Source organism: Piliocolobus tephrosceles, chromosome 14 (assembly GCF_002776525.5).
Source record: "Piliocolobus tephrosceles isolate RC106 chromosome 14, ASM277652v3, whole genome shotgun sequence".
NCBI classification, from domain to species: Eukaryota; Metazoa; Chordata; class Mammalia; order Primates; family Cercopithecidae; genus Piliocolobus; species Piliocolobus tephrosceles.
Genome location: NC_045447.1, coordinates 77,316,512 through 77,343,919, shown reverse-complemented (window position 1 = coordinate 77,343,919; position 27,408 = coordinate 77,316,512). Strand labels below are relative to the sequence as shown.

At 36.0% G+C, this 27,408-nt stretch overlaps 1 protein-coding gene across 3 annotated transcripts in view; it reads left to right on the top strand.

Annotated features, from left to right (window-relative positions):
* JAK2 (Janus kinase 2) overlaps positions 1-27,408 on the top strand; it is a 156,516-nt gene that overhangs the window by 78,418 nt on the left and 50,690 nt on the right. For 2 of the 3 annotated variants that reach the window (XM_023213175.2, XM_023213176.1), the window contains 8 exons: positions 4,993-5,314; positions 6,085-6,204; positions 15,837-15,994; positions 17,585-17,696; positions 19,907-20,093; positions 20,805-20,932; positions 23,311-23,445; positions 24,507-24,594. In XM_023213175.2, the coding sequence (XP_023068943.1) occupies positions 4,993-5,314; positions 6,085-6,204; positions 15,837-15,994; positions 17,585-17,696; positions 19,907-20,093; positions 20,805-20,932; positions 23,311-23,445; positions 24,507-24,594 (1,250 nt within the window). The remainder of the gene's footprint in view (positions 1-4,992; positions 5,315-6,084; positions 6,205-15,836; positions 15,995-17,584; positions 17,697-19,906; positions 20,094-20,804; positions 20,933-23,310; positions 23,446-24,506; positions 24,595-27,408) is intronic. The other variant, XM_023213177.1, reaches the window with a different exon arrangement.

Here is a 27,408-nt window from a genome sequence, read left to right as displayed (position 1 = left end):
ATTACGTTTATTGATTTGCGAATGTTGAACCAGCCTTGCATCCCAGGGATGAAGCCCACTTGATCATGGTGGATAAGCTTTTTGATGTGCTGCTGAATCCGGTTTGCCAGTATTTTATTGAGGATTTTTGCATCGATGTTCATCAGGGAGATTGGTCTAAAATTCTCTTTTTTTTGTTGTGTCTCTGCCAGGCTTTGGTATCAGGATGATGTTGGCCTCATAAAATGAGTTAGGGAGGATTCCCTCTTTTTCTATTGATTGGAATAGTTTCAGAAGGAATGGTACCAGCTCCTCCTTGTACCTCTAGTAGAATTCAGCTGTGAATCCATCTGGTCCTGGGCTTTTTTTGGTGGGTAGGCTATTAATTGTTGCCTCAATTTCAGAGCCTGCTATTGGTCTATTCAGGGATTCAACTTCTTCCTGGTTTAGTCTTGGAAGAGTGTACGTGTCCAGGAAATTATCCATTTCTTCTAGATTTTCTAGTTGATTTGCGTACAGGTGTTTATAGTATTCTCTGATGGTAGTTTGTATTTCTGTGGGGTCGGTGGTGATATCCCCTTTATCATTTTTTATTGCGTCTATTTGATTCCTCTCTCTTTTCTTCTTTATTAGCCTTGTTAGCGGTCTGTCAATTTTGTTGATCTTTTCAAAAAACCAACTCCTGGATTCATTGATTTTTTGGAGGGTTTTTTGTGTCTCTATCTCCTTCAGTTCTGCTCTGATCTTAGTTATTTCTTGCCTTCTGCTAGTTTTTGAATGTGTTTGCTCTTGCCTCTCTAGTTCTTTTAATTGTGATGTTAGAGTGTCAATTTTAGATCTTTCCTGCTTTCTCTTGTGGGCACTTAGTGCTATAAATTTCCCTCTACACACTGCTTTAAATGTGTCCCAGAGATTCTGGTATGTTGTATCTTTGTTCTCATTGGTTTCAAAGAACATCTTTATTTCTGCTTTCATTTCGTTATGTACCCAGTAGTCATTCAGGAGCAGGTTGTTCAGTTTCCATGTAGTTGAGCGGTTTTGATTGAGTTTCTTAGTCCTGAGTTCTAGTTTGATTGCACTGTGGTCAGAGAGATAGTTTGTTATAATTTCTGTTCTTTTACATTTGCTGAGGAGTGCTTTACTTCCAATTATGTGGTCAATTTTGGAATAAGTGTGATGTGGTGCTGAGAAGAATGTATATTCTGTTGACTTGGGGTGGAGAGTTCTATAGATGTCTATTAGGTCCACTTGGTGCAGAGATGAGTTCAATTCCTGGATATCCTTGTTAACTTTCTGTCTCGTTGATCTGTCTAATGTTGACAGTGGAGTGTTGAAGTCTCCGATTATTATTGTATGGGAGTCTGAGTCTCTTTGTAAGTCTCTAAGGACTTGCTTTATGAATCTGGGTGCTCCTGTATTGGATGCATATATATTTAGGATAATTAGCTCTTCCTGTTGAATTGATCCCTTTACCATTATGTAATGGCCTTCTTTGTCTCTTTTGATCTTTGATGGTTTAAAGTCTGTTTTATCAGAGACTAGGATTGCAACCCCTGCTTTTTTTTGTCTCCATTTGCTTTGTAGATCTTCCTCCATCCCTTTATTTTGAGCCTATGTATGTCTCTGCATGTGAGATGGGTCTCCTGAAGACAGCAGACTGATGGGTCTTGACTCTTTATCCAGTTTGCCAGTCTGTGTCTTTTAATTGGAGCATTTAGTCCATTTACATTTAAGGTTAATATTGTTATGTGTGAACTTGATCCTGCCATTATGATATTAACTGGTTATTTTGCTCATTAGTTGATGCAGTTTCTTCCTAGCCTTGATGGTCTTTACATTTTGGCATGTTTTTGCAATGGCTGGTACCGGTTGTTCCTTTCCATGTTTAGGGCTTCCTTCAGGGTGTCTTGTAAGGCAGGCCTGGTGGTGACAAAATCTCTAAGCATTTGCTGATCTGTAAAGAATTTTATTTCTCCTTCACTTATGAAACTTAGTTTGGCTGGATATGAAATTCTGGGTTTAAAATTCTTTTCTTTAAGAACGTTGAATATTGGCCCCCACTGTCTTCTGGCTTGTAGATTTTCTGCCGAGAGATCTGCTGTCAGTCTGATGGGCTTCCCTTTGTGGGTAACCCGACCTTTCTCTCTGGCTGCCCTTAAGATTTTTTCCTTCATTTCAACTTTGGTGAATCTGGCAATTATGTGTCTCGGAGTTGCTCTTCTGGAGGAGTATCTTTGTGGCGTTCTCTGTATTTCCTGAATTTGAATGTTGGCCTGCCCTGCTAGGTTGGGGAAGTTCTCCTGGATGATATCCTGTAGAGTGTTTTCCAATTTGGTTCCATTTTCCCCCTCACTTTCAGGCACCCCAATCAGAAGTAGATTTGGTCTTTTGACATAATCCCATACTTCTTGCAGGCTTTGTTCATTTCTTTTTCTTCTTTTTTCTTTTGGTTTCTCTTCTCGCTTCATTTCATTCATTTGATCCTCCATTGCTGATACTCTTTCTTCCAGTTGATCGAGTCGGTTACTGAAGCTTGTGCATTTGTCACGTATTTCTCGTGTCATGGTTTTCATCTCTGTCATTTCGTTTATGACCTTCTCTGCATTAATTAGTCTAGCTGTCAATTCTTCCACTCTTTTTTCAAGATTTTTAGTTTCTTTGCGCTGGGTACGTAATTCCTCCTTTAGCTCTGAGAGGTTTGATGGACTGAAGCCTTCTTCTCTCATCTCATCAAAATCATTCTCTGACCAGCTTTGATCCGTTGCTGGCGATGGGCTGTGCTCCTTTGCAGGAGGAGATGCGCTCTTATTTTTTGAATTTCCAGCTTTTCTGCCCTGCTTTTTCCCCATCTTTGTGGTTTTATCTGCCTCTGGTCTTTGATGATGGTGACGTACTGATGGGGTTTTGGTATAGGTGTCCTTCCTGTTTGATAGTTTTCCTTCTGACAGTCAGGACCCTCAGCTATAGGTCTGTTGGAGATTGCTTGATGTCCACTCCAGACCCTGTTTGCCTGGGTATCAGCAGGAGAGGTTGCAGAAGATAGAATATTGCTGAACAGTGAGTGCACCTGTCTGATTCTTGCTTTGGAAGCTTCCTCTCATGGGTGTACTCCACCCTGTGAGGTGTGGGGTGTAAGACTGCCCCTAGTGGGGGATGTCTCCCAGTTAGGCTACTCAGGGGTCAGGGACCCACATGAGCAGGCAGACTGCCCCTTCTCAGATCTCAGCCTCCGTGTTGGGAGATCCACTGCTCTCTTCAAAGCTGTCAGACAGAGTGGTTCGCGTCTGGACAGGCCTCTGCTGCTTTAGCTGAGCCCTGTCCCCAGAGGCGCAGTCTACAGAGACAGGCAGGTTTCCTTGAGCTGCTGTGAGCTCCACCCAGTTCGAGCTTCCCAGCGGCTTTATTTACCTACTTAAGCCTCAGGGATGGCGGGCGCCCCTCCCCCAGCCTCGCTGCTGCCTTGCGGTTAGATTGCTGCAGACTGCTGTGTTACAAGGAGGGAGGCTCCGTGGGCGTGGGACCCTCCCGGCCAGGTGTGGGATATAATCTCCGGTGTGCTGGTGTTACAGGGCAGTATTGGGGTGGGAGTTACCCGATTTTCCAGGTGTTGTGTGTCTCAGTTCCCCTGGCTAGGAAAAGGGACTCCCTTCCCCCTCGCGCTTCCCAGGTGAGGCGATGCCTCGCCCTGCTTCAGCTCTTGCTGGTCGCTGGTCGGGCTGCAGCAGCTGACCAGCACTGATTGTCTGGCACTCCCGAGTGAGATGACCCCAGTACCTCAGTTGAAAATGCAGAAATCACCCGTCTTCTGTGTCACTCACGCTGGGAGATGGAGACTGAAGCTGTTCCTATTCGGCCATCTTGCTCCGCCCCCTCCCATTCTGTGTATTGTTGTTTTACTTTCCTGAAGGTATCATTTGTAGCACAAAAGTTTTAATTTTGAAGTAGTCTAATTTGCCTGATTTTTCTTTTGTGTCTTGTGCCATGTGGAAATGTGGTTTTAGCAACATGGATATCTTTCTTGGTTTTATAGCAAGAGCAGGTTCTCTTGAAATAATTGAACAGGGCCAAATTGGAATGAGTTGAGGGATAAATGGAAGGCAATAAAATGGAAATGGCTACGTACATTCTTTCAAAAAGAGGCCAGATAGGCTGTGGCTAGAGGGAAATGTGGGATTAAGAGGTTTTACATTTTAGATGGGAAGGACATTAATTTAGCACGTCCTTTGTATCTATGGATTCCACATTTAATATGTCATAGAATGAGGTCCAGAAAGTTTTCCTGGATTCGATGATGCTTGAGCTGAGCCTCGTAGAATGAGTAACTAGATAGGAGATGGATGATTGGAAGAAAGATTAGCATATATTAAGGCGTGGAAAATTATTTATTGGTACTTTAGAAATGTTCCTTAGAAGCAGAGAAATAAATTACCTTCTTTAGAATATTGCACATAGAGATGAATGTACAGAAAAGTCAGAATATTTCTAAATGGAATTGTTTTAATCACAAAGGAATTATTAGGAGTTGAAGCTGGCCTAACAAAATAATATACAGAAGTATGTTTGCATAATGAAAATAGCTTCCAACAGAATGTAACAATTTCCAAAATTCAGGTAAATTTTGGAGCACAGCATCATAGGAAATATTTGTAGCACAGTTCAATATATGCCAAAATATTATCTTATAAACCATTAACTCTGGTATATGAAATAAAGAACAGGAATTTTTAGAGACTCTTATTAACTAGACTGAGGATTCATTTCATTAAGGGAAGAAGATTAACATCATCTTTTTAAACACTGATGATAACTTCAGTGTGTGGATATATTTATATCATCAAACAAAATCTTAAAGTTTTATACTGTATGGATGGGGGTTATGTCAACTTACTCCACTTGGCCACTGTGTTGTAATGCCTACTTCATCACGGAAAAAGGTGGTAACTTCTTTTTCAATTTTTAGATTTATCTTCCAATTTTTGTTTTGTTTTTCTGTATGTGCTTTTGTATCTGCAGCTACAAGACATTCTTACCAAAATGTATTCGAGCAAAGATCCAAGACTATCATATTTTGACAAGGAAGCGAATAAGGTACAGATTTCGCAGATTTATTCAGCAGTTCAGCCAATGCAAAGCCACTGCCAGAAACTTGAAACTTAAGTATCTTATAAATCTGGAAACCCTGCAGTCTGCCTTCTACACAGAGAAATTTGAAGTAAAAGAACCTGGAAGTGGTCCTTCAGGTGAGGAGATTTTTGCAACCATTATAATAACTGGAAACGGTGGAATTCAGTGGTCAAGAGGGAAACATAAAGAAAGTGAGACACTGACAGAACAGGTAATCCTTAATGATATGTTCTTGTTCTTTGTTATTTTAAGTAGAATGGAAATAAAGTAATTTTAATCATTTGCAACATGGTCTTGCACTTCTCCCATTTGATAGAAGTGGAAGTTTTTAATAGTGTGAAGCTATCAAGGTCATATAATTCTTTGCCTGCTATTCTTAAATGGTTTTTCATTTAATTTTTTATGACAAAATAATTAGCAATGACTATATTATAGTTTCAGAAAGGTATCGAATTCTAATAGTGATTTTAAAGGAGTTTTGCCTTTCTTTCACTATTAGTGATAACAGAAGGCATAATTATAAAACTCGTTAACTAGAAAAGATTAATATTAATTGATTTTATGATAATGTATACCTGCTAAATAATTTATTTTTTTAGGTTTGCATTGCAAGTTTTAAATTTATTAGTATCCGTGTTGTTCATAGATTGTTACTAGAGATTTAGAGGGATGGTTTTTTAATTTTTCATCTTTGGTAGTCTCATTTCCAGTTTTCTGGCAGTGGTTTCTACTAATGTTAATTGAATTGAAGAGTGCCATAGCACATTTTAGATTCCTGGCATCACTTAATGCTCTCATTTTTAAGTCAAACAAGATACAGCATAGTCTTAGGGTTAGATTGATAGACGAAATCATATTTAATAACTTATCAATACCTTTATTTTAAAGAATTTGGAATGAATGTTGTCTTCTTCATAAGTCTTGTTTTACAATGGCTCCATAAATTCTATGTTTTTAATTTTACATGCTTTTAAATTATAGGATTTACAGTTATATTGCGATTTTCCTAATATTATTGATGTCAGTATTAAGCAAGCAAACCAAGAGGGTTCAGATGAAAGCCGAGTTGTAACTATCCATAAGCAAGATGGTAAAAATCTGGTAAGTTTGCTTTATGATTGAATAATGGTTTCATTTTATAATTCTCAGAAATATGTATTTTAGAATCTTAGTACCAAAATTATTTTCTGGTAGGAATTTTGATTGTAGTTTAAAATATAACTCTAAACATAAACATCAGTTCAGTAAACTTTTTGATAACATCTAGCTTTTTGTATTACTATCAACACCATCTTCCTACAGAGTTTCTTGTACATTACCGTACTTTTTTTACTCATTTTTATGATTAGCAAAGCACCAGTTACTTTCTCCCCTATCTCTACTCTAGATTATACTAGTTCTCTGATGTAACGCTCACCCCTAAAATATTTTATCAACAGAGATGTATATGTGCCAGTTAAACTGCCTAATTAAAGGAGAAAAATAAAACAATGATGTCTGGAACTTATATAACAAAATGTAAATCAATCCCAGGTCAGCCCCACCCAAGCTACAAGACATAGTTGATTCTAAAAGATTAACCCTTTCTCTTTTTTTAAATAGCTTCAGAAATCGAATTTATTTTAATATAAATGGAAGAAATGAATTATTTTATACTTTGCTCTTAAGTTTCTCATTTATCTGCTCTGTCTTCTTTTTAATTCAGATACTTCTTGACCCTTCCTGGCTTAAACTAGTCCTATTAATTTGTCCATTTATCTTAAGTATTTATATGGCTTACCTGTCTGGCTGTTCCAGGGTTATATTACCAAAATTATAACTAATTTGCAACTCACTTAATTCAGCATAGTTTTCTGTTCTTAGATAAAAATATGGTAGTACACCACTGCATAGTAGACTGTAAGCCTTTTGAAGGTAAGGATCATATTTTTATGTGTGTTTGTACCCCCTCCACCTTGCACAGTGTACCTACGGCCTAGTTTAGAAAAAGCTTGATAAATATTTTATGGATGCATGAAAGGATGATTAATTATCAACCTCAATGTGGATCTATAATAAATGTTTCTGGGAGAGCTTATTGATCTTAATGTGAACAAACTGTAGAAACCTAAAGAACTTCTCTGTGGGACTGTATTTGGACTTGGCTTAATTTTAAGTCTGCAATACAGAGAAGTTAAGTAACTTTCCAAGGGCACGGTGTTGGTTAAGTGGTAGGGCTATTTAAACTCAAATGCATGATTTGAAAACCTAAGCTCTTAAGTGTGACACTAACTTCTTTGCTGAGTATCTGTAAAGCTCCTTAAAAATATTACACTGACATTTTTTTGGAATTGTGTAACAAATTGGGAAGAGCTGACATTTCTGTCTCATATTAAATTTTCTTTTTTAGGGATATATTGTATTTCTCCTTATACCCAAGTATTGTTTTATGTTTTTCAGTAATTCTTGATCATTTTATTCATATTGACACATCATGTTTCTTTTTATTTCATTCATGATATATTATGCTTTTTCTGTTGTTTATTAAGATTAATACTTTTTCTCTGTGTATTTTCCTACCAAATTATATATGGATACAGGAAAATAATTTTTGCTTATTATTGCATTTTCCCAGTGTATTATGTGTTAGTAACATTTTGTTTTTACTATCGTTTTCCTCTTCATTCTAGCATTTATTTCTTTTTATAATTTTGGTAAAATATACATAATATAAAATTTAGCACCTTAACTATTTTTAAGTGTACAGTTTAGTAGTGTTAAGTATATTCACATTGTTGTGCATCCAATTTCCAGAACTCTTTTTATCTTGCAAAATTGAAGTCTATACTCATTAAATAAAAACTCACCATTTCCCCCTCTTCCCAGTCCTCACAACCACCATTCTACTTTCTTTTTTTATTTTGAGGTGGAGTCTCACCCTGTCATCCAGGCTGGAACACAATGGCGCGATCTTGGCTCACTGCAACCTGCACCTCCCGGGTTCAGACAATTCTCCTGCCTCAGCCTCCTGGGTAGCTGGGATTACAGGTGCATGCCACCATGCCTGGCTAATTTTTTTTATCTTTAGTAGAGACGGGGTTTCACCATGTTGGCCAGGCTGGTCTTGAACTCCTGACCTCGTGATCTGCCCACCTCAGCCTCCCAAAGTGCTGGAATTACAGGCGTGAGCCACTGTGCCCAGGCCCTCTACTTTCTTATTCTATGTATTTGACGACTCTAGATACCTCATAAAAGCAGGATCAGACAATACCGTCTTTTTGTGACAGGATTATTTCACTTAGTATAATATACTCAGGGTTCATTTGTATTACAGCATGTATCAGAATTTCCTTCATTTTTAATATATACATGTATTCTGTGTCATGTATATACCACATTTGTTTATTCATTCATCCATCAGTGAATATTCAGGTCGCTTTTTTACTTTTTGACAATTGTGAGTAATGCCGCTGTAAACATGGGTATACAAATATCTCTTCAAGACTTTGCTTTCAATTCCTTTGGAGATATACCTTCTACTAGTCCGTTCTCATACTGCCATAAAGATACTACCTGAGACTGGATAATTTATTTAAAAAGAGGGTTTAATTGACTCAGTTCTGCATAGCTGGCCCAGGAAACTTAAAATCATAGCAGAAGGTGAAGGGGAAGGAAGGCATGTCTTACATGGCAGCAGAAGAGAGAGAGTGTGCAGGGAAAGTGCCACTTTTAAATCAGCAGATCTCATGAGAACTCCTTCACTATCATGAGAACAGCATGGGGGAAACCATCCCCATGATTCAATCACCTCCCACCATGTCCCTCCCTTGACGCATGGGCAATTCGAGATGAGAGTTGGGTGGGGATGCAGAACCAAACCATGTCATACCTAGAAGTAGAATTGCTGGATCATATGGTACTTCTACTTGTAATTTTTAGGGAACCATCATGCTGTTTTCCACAGCAGCTGCACCATTTTACATTCCTACCAGGAGTACATTCTCCACATGCTCATCAAAACTTGTTATCTTCTGTTTTGTGATAGTAGCCGTCTGATGGGTGTGAAGTAGTATCTCATTGCGATTTTGATTCACATTTCTCTAATGATTAGTGTTACTGAGCATTTTTTCATATATGTAGTGCCATTTGTATATCTTCTTTGAAGAAATATATGTTCAAGTCCTTTGCTCATTTTTTAATCAGGTTTTTTGGCTGAATTATAGAAATTATTTGTGTATTCTGGATATTAATCCCTTTTCAAATACATGATTTGCAAATATTTTCTCCCATTCCATAGATTGCTTTTCACTATGTTGCTTGTGTCCTTTGATGCACAGTAGTTTTGTAGTTTTAGGTAGTTCAACTTTTGTTGCCTATTTTTCTTTTTACTTTTTGTTGAGCTATAACATGAACACAGTAAAGCACACTAATCTTACGTGTACAGCTCAATGAATTTTTACATATTTGTACATCTTTGTAGCCACACCCACCTCAAAAAACAGAATACTTCTCTTACTTCCAGAAGGTTTCCACATGCATCTTCCCACTTATTCACCTCCACCCCTAACTTGAGGTACCTATCATCTACCATCACTTAGTTTTATCTATTAATAAAGGTTGTATAAATGGAATGATACTGTATGTTTTCTTTTAAAATCTAGATTCTTTTACTTAGTATAATGTTTGAAGATTCATTTATGTTGTTACATGTGTCAGTTCACTCCTTTTTATTGCTGGGTAGTATAAATTTTACATTTATTCTGTTGATGGACATTTGGGTTGCTTTCAGTTTGGGACTTTTAGGGATAAATTTACTATGAACATTCTTATACATAATTTTTGGTGGACGCGTGCACTCATTTTTTTGTGTATATATACCTAGAGATGGGATTATTGAGTCATAGTGATAGCTTTAGTACACTACCAAACAATTTTTTGTACTTCTGTCAGTTCACTCTTCCTTTAGTAATGCATGATAATTACAGTTGTCTCATATCCCCATCAACTCTTAATTTTGTCCGTCTAAAAATATCTTAGTGTGTTTGGTAGATGTGTACTGGTAGCTCATTGTAGTTTTTATTTTCATTGCCCTGGTGAGTAATGATGTTGAGTACTTTTTCACTTACTTATTGTTCATCTGAATATCCTTCTTACAAAGTGCCTGTGACAGTCTTTTGCACGTTTCTCATTGGCTTGTCCCTTTCTGATCAATTTGTAGAGTCTTTATAGATTATAAGTCTTTTGTAGGATGTTTGCAAAATGTATATAGGCATATGTCAGATATTGCTAGTTCAGTTCCGGACCACTGCAATAAAGCAAATATTGCAATGAATTGAGTTGCATAATTTTTTTGGTTTCTCAGTCATATAAAAGTTATGTTTACACTATAATCAAGTCTACTAAGTGTGCAACAGCATTATGTCTTAAAAATTAATTTAAAACACTTGATTGCTAAAAAATCCTAACGATAATCTGAGCCTCCAGAGAGTTATAATCTTTCTGCTTGTGAGGGTATTACTTTGATGTTGATGGTGCTGACCGATCAGGGTGGTGGTTGCTTAAGGTTGGTTTGGCTGAAGCAATTTCTTAAGATGACAACATTTACTGCATCAATAGACTCTCCATTTCGTTAAAGATGTCCCTGTTGCATGTGACATTGTTTGGTAACATTTCACCCACCGTAGAATTTCTTTCAAAATGAGTCAGTCCTCTCAAACCCTGCCACTGCTTTATCTACTAAACTTTATTCTAAATCCTTTGCTGTCTTTTCAACAACATTCACAGCATCTTCACCAGGACTAGATTCCATCTCAAGAAACCGTTTTTTTAATGCTCATGCATAAGAAGCAACTTATCTGTCCAAATTTTATCATAAGATTGTAGCAATTGAGTCACATCTTTAGCTCTACTTCTAATTCTAGTTCTCTTGCTATTTCTGCCACATCCTACTGACGTCCTCCATTGAAGTCTTGAACTCCTCAAAGTCATCCATGAGGGTTGGAATCAACTTCTTCCAAATTCCTGATAATGTTAACACTTTGACCTTCTTCCATGAATCACCAGTATTCTTCCTGGCATCAAGAATGGTGAATCCTTTCTATAAGTTTTTCTATTTACCCAGCTCCATCAGAGGAATCACTATCTATGGCAGCTTAGCCTTACAAAATGTATTTCTTAGATAATAAGACTTGAAAATTGAAATTACTCCTTGATCCATGGGCTGCAGAACGGATGTTGTGTCACCAGGCATGAAAATAACATGAATATCCTTGTACATCATCAGATCTGTTGGGTGACCAGGTGCATTGTCAATGAGCAGTAATACTTTGAAAGCAATCTTTTTTTCTGAGCAGATCTCAACAATGGGCTTAAAATATTCAGTAAACCATGCTATAAACAACAGATGTGCTGTCATCCAAGCCTTGTTGTTCCATTTATAGAGCATAGGCAGAGTAGACTTAGCATAATTCGCAGAGCCCTGGGATTTTTGGAATGGTAAATAAGCACTGGTTTGAATTTCAAGTCACCAATGGCATTAGCCCTTAGCAAGAGGGTCAGCCTGTCCTTTGAAGCTTTGAAGGCAAGCACTGACTTCTCCTCTCTAGCTGTGGAAGTCCTAGATGGCATATTCTTCCAACAGAAGGCTGTTTTGTTTACATTTGAAAATCTGTTAGTGTCATCATCTTCATCAATGGTCCTTGCTAGATCTTCTGGATAACTTTCTGTAGCTTCCACGTCAGCATTTTCTGCTTCACTTTGCACACTAATGCTGTGGACATGGCTTCGTTTCTTAAACCTCATGAGCCAACCTCTGGTAGCTTCCAACATTTCTTCTGCAGCTTCCTCACCTCTCTCAACCTTCACAGAATTGAAAAGAATTAGGGTTTTGCTGTAGATTAGGCTTTGGCTTAAGGGAATGTTGTGGCTGGTTTGATCTTCTATCTAGAACTTTTCTGTGTATCATCAATAAGGTTGTTCACTTTCTTATAATTTATGTGCTTACAGTAGTAGCACTTTCAGTTTCCTTCAAAGACTTTTCCTTTGGATTCATAACTTGCCTTTTTAGTGCAAGAGACCTAGCTTTCAGCCTTTCTTGGCTTTCAGCATGCTTTCCTCACTAAGCTTAATCATTTCTAGCTTTTGGTTTAAAGTGAGAAATGGGTGAATCTTCCTTTCACTTGAATACTTAGAGGTCACTGTAGGATTATTAATTGGCCTAATTTCATTATTGTTGTGTTTGAGGGAATAGGGAGGCCTGAGGAGAGGGAAAAAGAAAGGGAAATAGCTATTCGATGGAGCAATCAGAACATATGGAAATTTATCACTTAAGTTCACCATCTTATATAGGCCCAGTATGTGGTGCCCCAAAACAATTACAGTTGACCCTTGGACATCACAGGTTTGAACTGTGTGGGTCCACTTATATGCAATTTTTTCAGCCAAACATTGATGGAAAATACAGTATTCACTGGATGTGAAAGTTGCATATATGTAGGGCTGACATTTTGCATATATGAGTTCTGCAGAGCTGATTTCAGGACTTGAATATGTTCAGATTTTGGTATATGCAGGGGTCCTGTAACTAATCTCCCTTGTATTCTGAGGGACAACTGTACAATAGATACATCAAAGGTCATTGATCACAAATAACCGTAACAGGTATAATAATAACAACGTTTAAATTTTGTGAAAATTACCAAAACGTGACACATAGATAGGAAGTAAGCATATGCTATTGGAAAAACTGCACTGATAGACTTGTACTTGCTCCACATAAGTTTGTCGGAAACCTTCAATTTGTTAAAAAAAAAAAAAAAAAAAAGTCATATCTGCAAGGAGCAATAAAGGGAAGTGTAGTAAACAAAATGTACCTGTATATCAATAAGAGGGATACCAGTTAGTGAACTGCTAGTTCAAAGGGTATGACTATTTACAACTTTGAAAGATTATTAAAATACTTCTCAAAAGGTGTTTCCAATGTATCTGTACACTTCTTTTCTTGTACCCTTTGCCAACATTGGATGTTATCAGTCTTTTAATTTTTCTGCCAAATCAATGGGTAAATAATGCTCTTCTGTTATATTTCATTTCCTTAATTAGAACCTGAGATTGAGCAATACTTCATGTGTTTATAGGTCAGCTTTAATATTTATTCTTCTGTGGATTGCCTTTTCACATCCTTTGACTAGTTTTCTTGTTTTATTTTTAATTGTTTTATAGGTTTTATTCCCACAATGTATGTTAGGTATATTCCTTTGTTGTACATGTTTGTAATCTCCAAGTCTTTTAATTTTGTTTAGGATATCTTTTATAATACCTGTTTTTTTTTTTTTTTTTTTGGCTATTTGTGTTAGCTAAATACTTTTTTTTTGAGATGGAGTCTCGCTCTGTCACCCATGCTGGAGTGCAGTGGTGCGATCTTGGCTCACTGCAAGCTCCACCTCCCGGGTTCATGCCATTCTCCTGCCTCAGCCTCCTGAGTAGCTGAGACTACAGGTGCCCGCCACCATGCCCGGCTAATTTTTTGTATTTTTAGTAGAGACGAGGTTTCACCATGTTAGCCAGGATGGTCTCGATCTCCTGACCTCGTGATCCACCCGCCTTGGCCTCCCAAAGTGCTGGGATTATAGGCGTGAGGCACCACGCCTGGCCGCTAAATACCTTTTATCGTTCAAACATGTCACACGCTTTTCTCTTTATTATAATTTTTGATTTAGGACTCTATTCTGTATTCTCTTATGATTATGTAAATATTGTTCATTGCTGGGCCAAGAAATATGCTGTAATCATATTTTCATTCTTATATAACTTTTTCCGGGAGTTAATTATTGCTTTGTGATTTTTCCTTTGTATCTAGCTTTTTCATTTTCTACAAGAACTCTGTAAAGTAGTGGACTTCTCAATACAAAATTTCACATAATCAAACCTGTCACATATGATAGTGTTTTTACTTCTTTTCTGGAGAAGTACCTCTTCGATCACAGTACCTTACTTTATAGTGTGGACTGGAAGCTCTCTAGGTACAGCTATTATTTTGTACAGCTGTAATTTTTGGTCATTCCTTTCTCATCCTGGTAACTATGTTTTCATCTCTCTTATATTGGATCTGATTTTCTGAATCTCGTGTTTGCCCTGTTTTTCTAGGTACAGCTTCTGGTATCTGTTGGTATTTTTAATGTGATTGAGACAAATTAGAAAATTAATTTAGAGAGGAATTTTACATTTTTATCATATTGGATTTTCCTACCAAGAACATGGTTAATCTTCTGCATATTTAAATAAAAAGTTGTATAAGAGTGTTTTGAAGTTTTTGTTAATTATTGATATTGCATCCTTTTTGTTACAAATGGGGCTTTTTTCTTTATATAACTGACTTTTTGTATGTAAAAATATAAATGTTTTTATGTATGTACATATATTTTACCATTTAAGTAACATGCTGCATTTTAGGCTGATTATATGTTCACATATGTATTAAGATACAATCAGGCCGGCATGGTGACTCACGTCTGTAATCCCAGCACTTTGGGAGGCCAAGGCGGGTGGATCATGAGATCAGGAGTTTGAGACTAGCCTGGACAACATGTTGGAACCCCATCTCTGCTAAAAATACAAAAATTAGCCGGGCGTCTTGGCATGTGCCTGTAATCCCAGCTTATTGGGGGGCTGAGACAGGAGAATTGCTTGAACCCTGGAGGCAGAAGTTGCAGTGAGCCGAGATTGCGCCATTGCACTCCAGCCTGGGCGACAGAGCAAGACTCTGATGAGGAGGCAGGGGGCGGGGGGACAAAAAAAATCATAGCATAGCTACATTTCCTAACATTTTAGTTTGTAGCATGAATACTTTAACTTTAGTAGTATATAATTGGTATGTAGTCCGTGGCTCATGCCTGTAATCCCAACACTTTGGGAGACCGAGGTGGGTGGATCACTTGAGGTCAGGAGTTGGAGACCAGCCTGGCCAACATGGCGAGAACCTGTCTTTACTAGAAATACAAAAATTAGCTGGGCATGGTGGCACACGCCTGTAATCCGAGCTACTCATGGGGGTGAGGTGGGAGGATCGCTTGAGCCTGGGAGGTGGAGGTTGCAGTAAGCCAAGATTGTGCCAGTGCCCTTCAGCCTGGGCAATGGAGCAAGACTCTCAAAAATACCGCATGTTCTCACTTATCGGTGGGAACTGAACAATGAGATCACTTGGACACAGGAAGGGGATCATCACACACCGGGCCCTATTGTGTGTGGTGAGGGAGGGATAGCATTAGGAGATATACCTAATGTAAATGACTAGTTAATGGGTGCAGCACACCAACATGGCACATGTATACATATGTAACAAACCTGCATGCTGTGCACATGTACCCTAGAACTTAAAGTATAATAAAAAAAAAAGAAAAAAAAAGAAATGCTCGTGAGTTCTAATGTCAACTTTTATATTGTATTAAATAGATTTCTAGCTGAGATAACTGGTATATTAGTCTAAGAAGGACATTGGAAAATAAAGTAAAATGATGGATATAGAGTGAACTATAACTGGGAAGGTATGATAATCTGTATTTAGGAGGATCTTAAATATCAGACATAAGAATTTGTAATTCATATTGAGTACTGAGCCATAAAAGACATGTGAGCAATTTAGAAGAAAATGTATTTAGGTGAATTACTCTGAAAAGGTAGAATGAAAAAATTTTTCAATATTTAACATGGAGTTGACTTTCTAAAAGGTGCTGTTTCTTTTTCTTTTCTCTGCTTAGGAAATTGAACTTAGCTCATTAAGGGAAGCTTTGTCTTTTGTGTCATTAATTGATGGGTATTATAGATTAACTGCAGATGCACATCATTACCTCTGTAAAGAAGTAGCACCTCCAACAGTGCTTGAAAATATACAAAGCAACTGTCATGGCCCAATTTCGTGAGTAATACAGACTTAAAAGTAAATTTTTAGAAAAGTAAATGATACATTTACAAAGAAGATTTAACAGTGATACATGTATGTTTAGAAAAAAATACATTGACAAGTTTTTTTAAACAAAAGGCTATTCACAATCAGATTACATAATAATTAGAATTATTTAGTATATAATTTACCATCTGTATTCCAATCTATAATATTTATAACCTATGTGTGATTTGCTCCTGAATGTTAGTAAAAAAGACCTCCAATTTATGTTTTATTAATTTTAAAATACTGTAAGGAAGCCACAGTGCAAAATTTGAAAATGCTTTATTTTTGGATAGTCCATCTCCTTCTACTGAAAGGTTCAAACACAAGATGTATATGATGTCTACATTTCTAGACTAGTGCTATGTAGAACTTTCTACAGTGATGAAAATATTCTTTATCTGTGCTGTGTAACACAGTAGCCACTAGCTACATGTGGCTGTTTAGCATTTGAGATGTGGCTAGTGCAACTGAGGAACTGAATTTTAATTTCTTTACATTTAAATAGCTACATGTGGCTAGTAACTATCATATTGGCTCACATGGTTGTAGATCCTTACTTTAATACTGGGTAAAGCCAGCTATCATGCGTAATATGCATAACATCTATTTAGCTTAAGTCCTAATGATCTCTTAGGTGGGATGTGGTTTATGTTGACAACAGATTTGAATAACTTGAGCAAAGGGAAAATCTGGGATCATGAGCATACTATGTTCTTTGCATTTAACCTACCCCTAAGTATTTGAGAAAATACATCTTGGGTAATATAAAGACTTGATTTAGTCTATGCTTAATATTTATTTAGTAATGAATATGGTTGCTATGAAAAAGTTGTACTACTTGAACTTTGTAATTTACATGTTTAATATTTTTAAAACGCCTTGCCTTTATTCATGTATCCATAAATTCATTCAAACATTCTTTTATTTATATTTACTGTAACTACTATGTGCAAGCATTGGTTTGTATATTAGAAATATGGTGATAAGTGAAACAGAATGATTCTTGCTTTTGTATAGATTAGATTTTGCTTTTCTTTCAAGGTGTGCAGCTTCAGAAAACATAGAAAATTTTAAAAATCAGTAGTCTTTGTCAGTTGCCGTGGTTCTTCTCTTAGACTTTGTTATCATACTAAATAATAAAATCATGCATTCAGATTTCTATGTCAGTAACTGCTATTGTAGAAGAGATATAAATATTTTCTGACATATTATCTTTATGGTTAAATGAAGTTTTCAGAGAATATGGTTTTAAAAATATTAACTTTGTAATCAGCAGGCAGAAAAATCAAATGAACAAATTGTTGTTTGTGATTTTGTCTTATAATACCTTTTATTGGTTTTTAAAGCTATATAATTGTCCCTTGAAATGGTTTGAACTTAACTGCAAAATAGCTTGGTACTTTGATTTTTTCCTTTGAAGGATAATTGCTAAACATATAAAGTAGAGACAGTTCTGACAGTTTTAGATTTGACTTTTGATTTTTTTAGATGACACCTGGTCATAATGTTATGGTGCTTGCTAAATTATCATTCAAATTGCTTCTTCTTTACCTTTAGGATGGATTTTGCCATTAGTAAACTGAAGAAAGCAGGTAATCAGACTGGACTGTATGTACTTCGATGCAGTCCTAAGGACTTTAATAAATATTTTCTGACTTTTGCTGTCGAGGTTAGTATGTCACACTTATTAATAGTAACACTTTAGTTCATTTAATTTCCTCTGCATATTATTTACCATATTTCCTTTTTAATACTCAGAATTATAGCTATATATAGGATATAACTAGTATAATGCTTAATTTCCTCAGAGATTCTGTACAAATAAATAAGATATAATTCCCAGGGTTTATATAAAAATATAAAATAATTTATGTCTATCTTTTTATTTTGCATTTATTTTATTTTCTGATGTTTTAGTGTTACCAGTGCGTCAAAAGGTATTTCATCAAGTGTCTTGATGTTTCTTTTTTTTGCAAAACTGGAAATCTTTGCCATATGATGTAGAACAAAATAAATTGGAAGCAAATTTTCTGTTTATTAACAGTGGTTACAGAATTAGAGGAAACAGAATTAGAGAAAAATAGGGCAATAACAAAGAAACAGACACATTAAAGCACTTTAAACTAGTGATTTTCTAATATTAAGAATAGTGGTCTACAATGCATGTTTTAAAGGTAAAACCCCACTGTTATACAGATCATCTTGGATCTCATCTGTGATTATTTACTATCACTTATGAGGCAATTTCATAGTATAAATCCTAAGAACCTTTATAGAAGCTTCCAAATTTATCTTGATTTTTAAAAATAGAGAAAATAAGAATTTTGTTATTCAATTATTTTAATTTTTATAAAATGCAACTTATATTTGGCATATGTAGAGGGTAGATTACAGAAAGTAGGTTACACCATCACTTCACCTTTGTGTAAAACTGGTAATCTATCCTAATTTCAAAGTATCCTCTTACTATAACAGATAATAGTACATTATATTCAAGTATCAATTCAAAAACTATATATATATATATATTATGTTCACTGTATGTGTCAATCCTAATATGAGAGCTATATATTAGAGAGTTTATGCTACAGCCCTACCTTCAAGAAACTTACCTACTGTACAAACAAAAATTTTCAAGTATACAAAAAATTCTAAATCAAACATGTAATTATCTAGCATAGGCAAATATAGACAGTAACAGACAGGTTTACAATTATTAAGAAAGGTCAGCTGGGTGTAGTGGCTCATGCCTGTAATCCCAGCACTTTGGGAGGCCAAGGCAGGTGGATCATGAGGTCAAGAGATCGAGACCATCCTGACCGACGTGGTGAAATGGTGAAACCCTGTCTCTACTAAAATTACAAAAATTAGCTGGGCATGGTGGTGCACACCTATAGTCCCAGCTACTCGGGAGGCTGAGGCAGGAGAATTGTTTGAACCTGGGAGGCAGAGGTTGCAGTGAGCCAAGATTGTGCCACTGCGTTCCAGCCTGGCAGCAGAGCGAGACACTGTCTCAGAAAAAAAAAACAAAAACAAAAACAAGAGAGGTCATTTGGCATAGGAAGAACTTGATTGATCGTGAGGTATTGGTAGATTTTATATAAATGTTTCTGAGTAAAATGAATATGTTTATAAAATGTACCTTAAAAAATAGATGAACAAGTTCATAATATAGTGCATAAGACAAATATTTAAAAACTGCAAAATATTAAAAATGTCATATTAGAGATAATTATACAAATACAATGGTGGTGCAGTGGAATGGCTGAATGTTCACCTTTGCTTGTGCAATGAGGTGAGCATGAGAGAGGACCTCTTAGAAAAAGTGGTACTTGAACTGAGTTTTGATGAATGAATAAAGAAAGGTTCACTGCTCAGAAGAAGTGGGTATACATTCTTAGGTAGAAAGATAGCATGACGAGTTATCAAGGCATGAAGCAGCATGGCATTTGCTTGAAATGATTTAAGTCATTTAATATGGCTGGAACATAGGTTGTATGTTGGCAGTGGCAGGAGCTGAGATTGGAGATGGAGGCAGAAACCAGCTCATGGAAGGCTCTATATGCTACATTTGTTTTAAGCTTTATCTTACAAATGATGGAAAGCTATTAAGGATGGTATTACTTCTGCTATTAATTATCATTGCCTTCTTACATACTTTTTCATAAAATCAACTTTTAAACCACTTTTATAGGCTGAGAAATTGTAAATTGCCCTTTTGAGGAACTAAGTACTTCTATTACTATACTGGCACTACATCAGATTCTTGGTTCAAATGTTTATTCTGTTGCTTGTTCTTGTGATATCATTTTGTCAGAATAATCACTATGATGTCCATTGTGAGTATCCCTCCCTTTCTTTATAATTAAACTTATACAGCGAGAAAATGTCATTGAATATAAACACTGTTTGATTACAAAAAATGAGAATGAAGAGTACAACCTCAGTGGGACAAAGAAGAACTTCAGCAGTCTTAAAGATCTTTTGAATTGTTACCAGATGGAAACTGTTCGCTCAGACAATATAATTTTCCAGTTTACTAAGTGCTGTCCCCCAAAGCCAAAAGGTAAGATAATTTTCTAGTTATTTTTAAATTACTGGTCATGGATTGTGTATGTGGTGTGAATAGTACATTGATTTCAAAGGATATATGAAAGAAGCAGCCCTAAAAGTTAATTTTATCTTATTCTCTCATACAAGCATCATCAAATAAGATTGTTTACTTTGGTTTTGGTGGTCTAGAAGCGACTTGAAGTTCAATTATTCTAAAATGAGATTTTAAACATAATTTTGTGGTATGATGTCATTTATTGAACTGGTAAGATCTCACTACTAAATTCTCATGTTGTTTTAAGTAAAAATTTTCATATACTTTGAGGATTTTAATTGCTGTATTTTAAAAATAAAGATAGTAAAGTTGGAAATTCCTTGAAATAATGAGCCTTACTATTAAAAATTATTAAAATTTCTGAAAAATTGTATGAGTTAAGGAAGTTACTATAATTTTGAATTAATGAAATAACTGGCAGGAATACATCAAAATTCAAATTACATTAGTTAAGAAAGTGATTATAATTTTGACTATATGAAATAACTAAGAAGAATACATCAAAGTTCAATGAGTTAACCCCTAAAATAATTTTCTATTATAAAAAAGAACAATGAGGAGTTATTAAGCATTTCTTATATATAGAACACATTTCATTTTACTCCTCCTTGGAGCAATTCATATTTTCAGTGTATTTTGACGTAATATATATGTATTTTATTTTTTCAGATAAATCAAACCTTCTAGTCTTCAGAACGAATGGTGTTTCTGATGTACCAACCTCACCAACATTACAGAGGCCTACTCATATGAACCAAATGGTGTTTCACAAAATCAGAAATGAAGATTTGATATTTGTAAGTCATTAGATACTGATTACTGTCTTTTTTGTCTTTTTAAAACAACATCTGTTTTCTTGATTTACATTCATGTGTCATTTGGAATTATTTTGTTATATACAAATTTAGTTGTGATTTAAATATTTTTCCTTTGAAACATATACCAACCTTGTGTTAGATGTTAGCAAAATTAATTATCTTAATTATCCTAAGAATGAATCTTAATTTTCTTTTTGGAAATTTAAAAATGATTCTTCACAAAAATGAAAAATTAAAAATCTACAAAGACCTATATTGTTACTCTCAAGTTCCTAAGAAAATAAGGGAAATTCAAGGGGTTAAAAATAAAGAAGAAACAGAGACAAAAATCCAGCCATCTCTCAGTGTCCATGAGAGATTGGTTCCAGGACTACCCACGGATACCAAAATCTGAGGATACTTAAGTGGAACCTGTGGATATGAAAAGTTGGGCCTCCATATACACGGGTTTTACATCCTATGAACACTGTGTTTCTTTTTAAAAGTAACTATTAATTATTTTTAAAAATATTAGAGGAGGACTTGCTCTGTCACCCAGGCTGGTGTCCAGAAATACTATATTTTCTATCTGAGTTTCCTTGCAGATGCAGAACCTGCCTTGCCAGTACAGAGGGCCCACTGGATTTATTGAAAAAATATTCACACATAAATGGACCTGTGCAGTCCAAACCCATGCTGTTCAAGAGTCAACTGTAGTACATAAGACCTGATAATTTGGCTGCCAGGTGGTGAGACTGGTGATCAGCCACATTTATCAAGGGGGTTAAGATTTAAAAGCAATTTAAAAGGGCCAGGTCTCAGACCTGCGCAAGGCAAGGAGTTAAAAGTGAGACTATCCCTGAATAACACCAGGACCCTTAAGTAAATACATCCTCAGTAAAACAATATATAGAATGTGAAAAATTCACCCACTGGCAAGCAGAGAAGAAAAGGAATTTTGTCATTTTTAATTGGGTTTCTAGTGAGGAAAAGCAGTCTCTCCTAAGAATTTGTCATCACAAGCTTTTGAATTTGGGCTTTATTATACTACCTACATAGACTGAGAAACTCTAAATTAAAAGTGGTCCTCTCCTAATACTGTGTGGTGCTTAGAAGAAACAAAAAAATCTTTTTGGAACCACATACTCTTAACCTAGGCAACCCATGATTCCCACAGATAAAACCATTCCAAACATGAGCTTTTAATAGAAAATTTAGAAACATACAAGGAAATAATGCAGGATTAAGTAAGAGTTAGTAGACCAACTCACATCAAAATTAGAACTCCAGGAACTTCCTATCACAGAATTTTCAGATACAGACTATAAAATAGATATACATGTTTAAAGATAGAAAAGGAATTGAAACCATGGAGAAATAAGACATTGTTTTAACAAACAAAAAAGATTTCAGGAAAAAAGCATAGAAATGATAAATATCACTGACATTAAAACAGAATATACAGGATGAAAAGGAAATTACTTATAGCTGAAGAGAGATGTAGTGAACTGCAAGATAGATCTGAAGAAATTATTAAGAATGTAGCGGTTAGGGAGAAAGAAATGGGTTATATGAAAGAGGGATTAAGGGGCGTTAGGCAGAATGAGAAAGAATAACTGATATCCGAGCTCTTTAAGGAGACAAGTCTTCATGTGAATAACAGGAAACAGAGTGGCCAGGTAACTTGACTAACATTACAAAACTAATAAATAGTTTGAACACGAGCAGCGTTGCTTCAGAGTGCAGGCTTTCAACAATTACTTTGTAAATATATGCAGAAATACTAGTATTAGTAGTAATAGCTAATACTTAATGCACATTTACTATGTGTCATGGACTGTACTAAGGGCTTTTTTGTATTTATTCACTTATTGTTTATAACAATCCTATGGGAAAATAGTTATTATTCTCATTTTTCAGATGAAGAAACCAAGACAGCTACAGCACAGAGATTAAATAGCCTGTACAAGGTCATAAAAGTGGTAATAAGAAAAAGTTAGATATTCTGCCTCTGCAGACCACGTTCTCTATTGCACTAGTAGGAAAGGCAAACAAAGAAAATGATTCTCATGTAAGCAAATGTAGGTAAACACTGACTCTATTTTTAAAAAGTGACAATTATAGCCCATTCAGGAGATTTCAAAACCAAGTAGAGCCAAAATACACTTAATTCATTAATCCTTGTTTTCTGTCTCTTATTACTATTTAAGGAAGCAGAATAAAAGAATTGATTTGGAGTCTCAAATCTGGATTTAGACTCTAAGGAAAATATTTGCTTATGGATTAAAAAAAAATTATTCCTCATTGAACGTATTTTCTTGTTCCTACTTCGTTCTCCATCTTTACTCATTCTTTTCTTTTACCTTTTTCTCTTGAAGAATGAAAGCCTTGGCCAAGGCACTTTTACAAAGATTTTTAAAGGCATACGAAGAGAAGTAGGAGACTATGGTCAACTGCATGAAACAGAAGTTCTTTTAAAAGTTCTGGATAAAGCACATAGAAACTATTCAGAGGTGTGTATGTTCTTTAGTTTGTGTAGTTTATGCTGTTTAAAGATGTACTCTCATACAACATACTCGTGTGCACTTTTCAAAATAGTAATTTTTAAATGTATCAAGGACTTCTCTGAGGATATATTCTTGTGGGGCTATAGAATTACAGGGTTTGAAAATTACAATAATTAATTCCAAACTAATTATGTTTAGCATTATGTTAGGAGTGTTATTACATTTCTGCATATACTGTGGCCATTATTTTCAAACTTGGCTCCCCAGAGCTTTGTGGGTTACACAGAGGTTCCTTTACAATTTCATTTATTAAAAAAAAAAAAAAAAAACCAAGTTTCAAAGGCACTGTACTAAGGAACATACTTAGTGAAATCTGGATGCCTCTGGGCATCATCCAGAGATGCTAGCTGGCAGACCCTGTGGCCAGTTGCCAGAGCTCCGAAAACAGCAAGATATGATACTTACAATATCTTAAAGGGTGTTAGTGGAAGATGATGTGAAAAGTTCAAGCCAAAGAGTTGTTCTAATCCAGAACACCACAGTATTGGTGATCGTGATTCACTAAACAATCATACCCAGTGGTTCTAGTCAAAGTCTAGTGGAATTGGAGTGATGTTAAAACTATGCTAGTGTCCTGACACAGATGTCATGATATTTTATCTGCACATTTTTAATTCTTTAGCAAGTATTATTTAAAGGCTACATCCATCTAACTCAGTTCCCTATATCTATCTCTGATGTCTACCTCTGGTTGTACATCTGTCCTCTATTTCAGGTGTTATGGGTCAAGCCTGTTTGACTGGCATCATTCATGATTCCTGTACCACTCTTGCTCTCTCTCACTTTGATCTCCATATTCCAGGCTTACACAGGGGTTTCCTCAGAACGTTGATGGTAGTTGCAGGTCCATATAAAGGGACCAAAGCACACTGTATCCTTATCTATAGTCATGCTGAGAGTAGGAGAAAGTGCATCTTTATTATGGCAGAGAGAATTTTCTGAACTGAGTACTTATGGACAACAGTCAAACAACAATTCTTTGTACTTTTTGTTTTTCTTTTCCTTAGTCTTTCTTTGAAGCAGCAAGCATGATGAGCAAGCTTTCTCACAAGCATTTGGTTTTAAATTATGGAGTATGTGTCTGTGGAGAGGAGAGTAAGTAAAACTACAGGCTTTCTAATGCCTGTCTCAGATCATCTATTTTTGTTTATATAGAAAATTCAGTTTCAGGATCACAGCTAGGTGTCAGCGTAACCCATAATTTAACAGGAATTAAATATTTTTGAAACTGAAAACACTGTAGGACTGTTCAGTTATAACTTGTGAAAAAGGAAACCAATGAATAAAGTTAAAAGTAGAAGGTTACAATGCCCAAATAATAGAGTATTATAGGAAACAAATGTCTATAACATTTTGTGTTCATGATAGCAAAAGAGATTATGGCAGGTTCGACATAACATTGGAATAACTGGCCTTTTCATTACAAACTTCTCTGGAATTATGAAGACAAAGCATATAAATGATACACTTAATTTTTAATGGAACTGACTGAAAATATTATATTGATATGATACTAGATACATTTTTTGGTTAAATTTAGGTTCATAGAAACTACTAAAAGTATAAATCATACCCCATGTTTTAATAGTATACAGGCATGCCTCATTTTATTGCACCTTGCTTTATTGTGCTTCTTAGATACTGTATTTTTTACATATTGAAGGTTTATGGCAACCCAGTGTCTAGCAACTCTGTCAGCAACATTTTTCCAACAGCATGTGCTCATTTCATGTCTCTGTGTCACATTTTGGTAATTCTGGCAACATTTCAAACTTTAAAAAAATCATATGGTGATCTGTGATCAGTAATCTTTAATACTAGTATTGTAATTATTCTGGGGTGTCCCAAACAGAGAGAATATAAGAAGGCAGACTTCATAGATAAATGCGATGTGTGCTCTGACTGCTCCATCAATGAGCCATTCCTCTGTCTCTCTCCCTCTCCTGGGGCCTTCCTATTCCCTGAGACAACAATAGTGAAATTAGGCCATTTAATAATCCCATAATGGTCTTTAAATGTTCAAGTGAAAGGAAGATTCACCCATCTCTCACTTTAAATCGAAAGCTAGAAATGAAGCAGCAAATGCTGATGTGGAAGCTGCAGCAAGTTATCCAGAAGATGTAGCAAAGACCATTGATGAAGATGGCTTAGTGAGGAAGGCATACTGAAAGCCAAGACAGGCTGAAAGCTAGGCCTCTTGCACTAGAAAGGCAAGTTATGAATCCAAAGGAAAAGTCCTTGAAGGAAACTGAAAGTGCTACTCCTGTAAGCACATAAATTACAAGAAAGTGAACAGCCTTATTGATGATACAGAGAAAGTTCTAGATAGAAGATCAAACCAGCCACAGCATTCCCTTAAGCCAAAGCCCAATCTAGAGCAAGACCTTACTGATCTTCAGTTCTCTGAAGGCTGAGAGAGGTGAGGAAGCTGCAGAAGAAAAGTTGGAATCTACCAGAGGTTGGTTCATGAGGTTTAAGAAACGAAGCCATGTCCACAGCATAAGTGCAAGGTGAAGCAGAAAATGCTGATGTGGAAGCTACAGAAAGTTATCCAGAAGATCTAGCAAGGACCATTGATGAAGATGGTGACACTAACAAACAGATTTTCAAATGTAAACAAAACAGCCTTCTGTTGGAAGAATATGCCATCTAGGACTTCCACAGCTAGAGAGGAGAAGTCAGTGCTTACCTTCAAAGCTTCAAAGGACAGGCTGACCCTCTTGCTAAGGGCTAATGCCATTGGTGACTTGAAATTCAAACCAGTGCTTATTTACCATTCCAAAAATCCCAGGGCTCTACAAATTATTCTAAGTCTACTCTGCCTGTGCTCTATAAATGGAACAATGAAGCCTGGATGACAGCACATCTGTTTATAGCATGGTTTACTATTTTAAGCCCATTGTTGAGATCTGCTCAGAAAAAAAGATTGCTTTCAAAGTATTACTGCTCATTGACAATGCACCTGGTCACCCAACAGATCTGATGGAGATGTACAAGGATATTCATGTTATTTTCATGCCTGGTGACATAACATCCATTCTATAGCCCATGGATCAAGGAGTAATTTCAACTTTCAAGTCTTATTATCTAAGAAATACATTTTGTAAGTTTAAGCTGCCATAGATAGTGATTCCTCTGGTAAATAGAAAAACTTATGGAAAGGATTCACCATTCTAGATGCCAGGAATAGCATTCATGGTTCATGGAAGGAGATCAAAATGGTAACATTAATAGGAATTTGGAAAAGTTCATTCTAACCCTCCTGGATGACTTTGAGGGATATGGTACTTTAATGAAGTACCATATCCACCACTGCAGAGGTGGTGGCATATTCCACCACTGCAGAGGTGGTGGAAACAGTAAGCGAACTAAGAAGTGGAGCTTGAAGATGTGACTCAATTGCTACAATCTCATGATAAACCCTGAAAGAATGAGGCGTTGCTTCTTATGGATAAGCAAAGAAAATGGTTTCTTAAGATGGAATCTACTCCTGGTGGTGATACTGTGAACATGGTGAAATGACAACAAAGGGCTTGGAATATTACATAAACTTGATTGATAAAGCACTGGCAGGGTTTGAGAGGACTGACCCTGTAAAGTTCTACTGTGGGTAGAATGCTATGAAACAGCATTGCATGCTACAGAGAAGTCTTTCATGAAAGGAAGAGTCTGCAGTGAATTTCATTGTTGTCTTATTTTAAGAAACTGCTTCAGCCACCTGAACTTTAAGCAGCACCACCATGATCAGTCAGCAGCCATTAACATCAAAAGGCAAGATCCTCCGCAAGCAAAAAGATTACAACTTTCTGAAGGCTCAGATTATCATTAGCACCTTTTTTGGCAATAAAGTATTTTTTTAAAGTATATTCTTTGTTTTTTTTTTTTTTTTTTTTAAGATATAATGCTGTT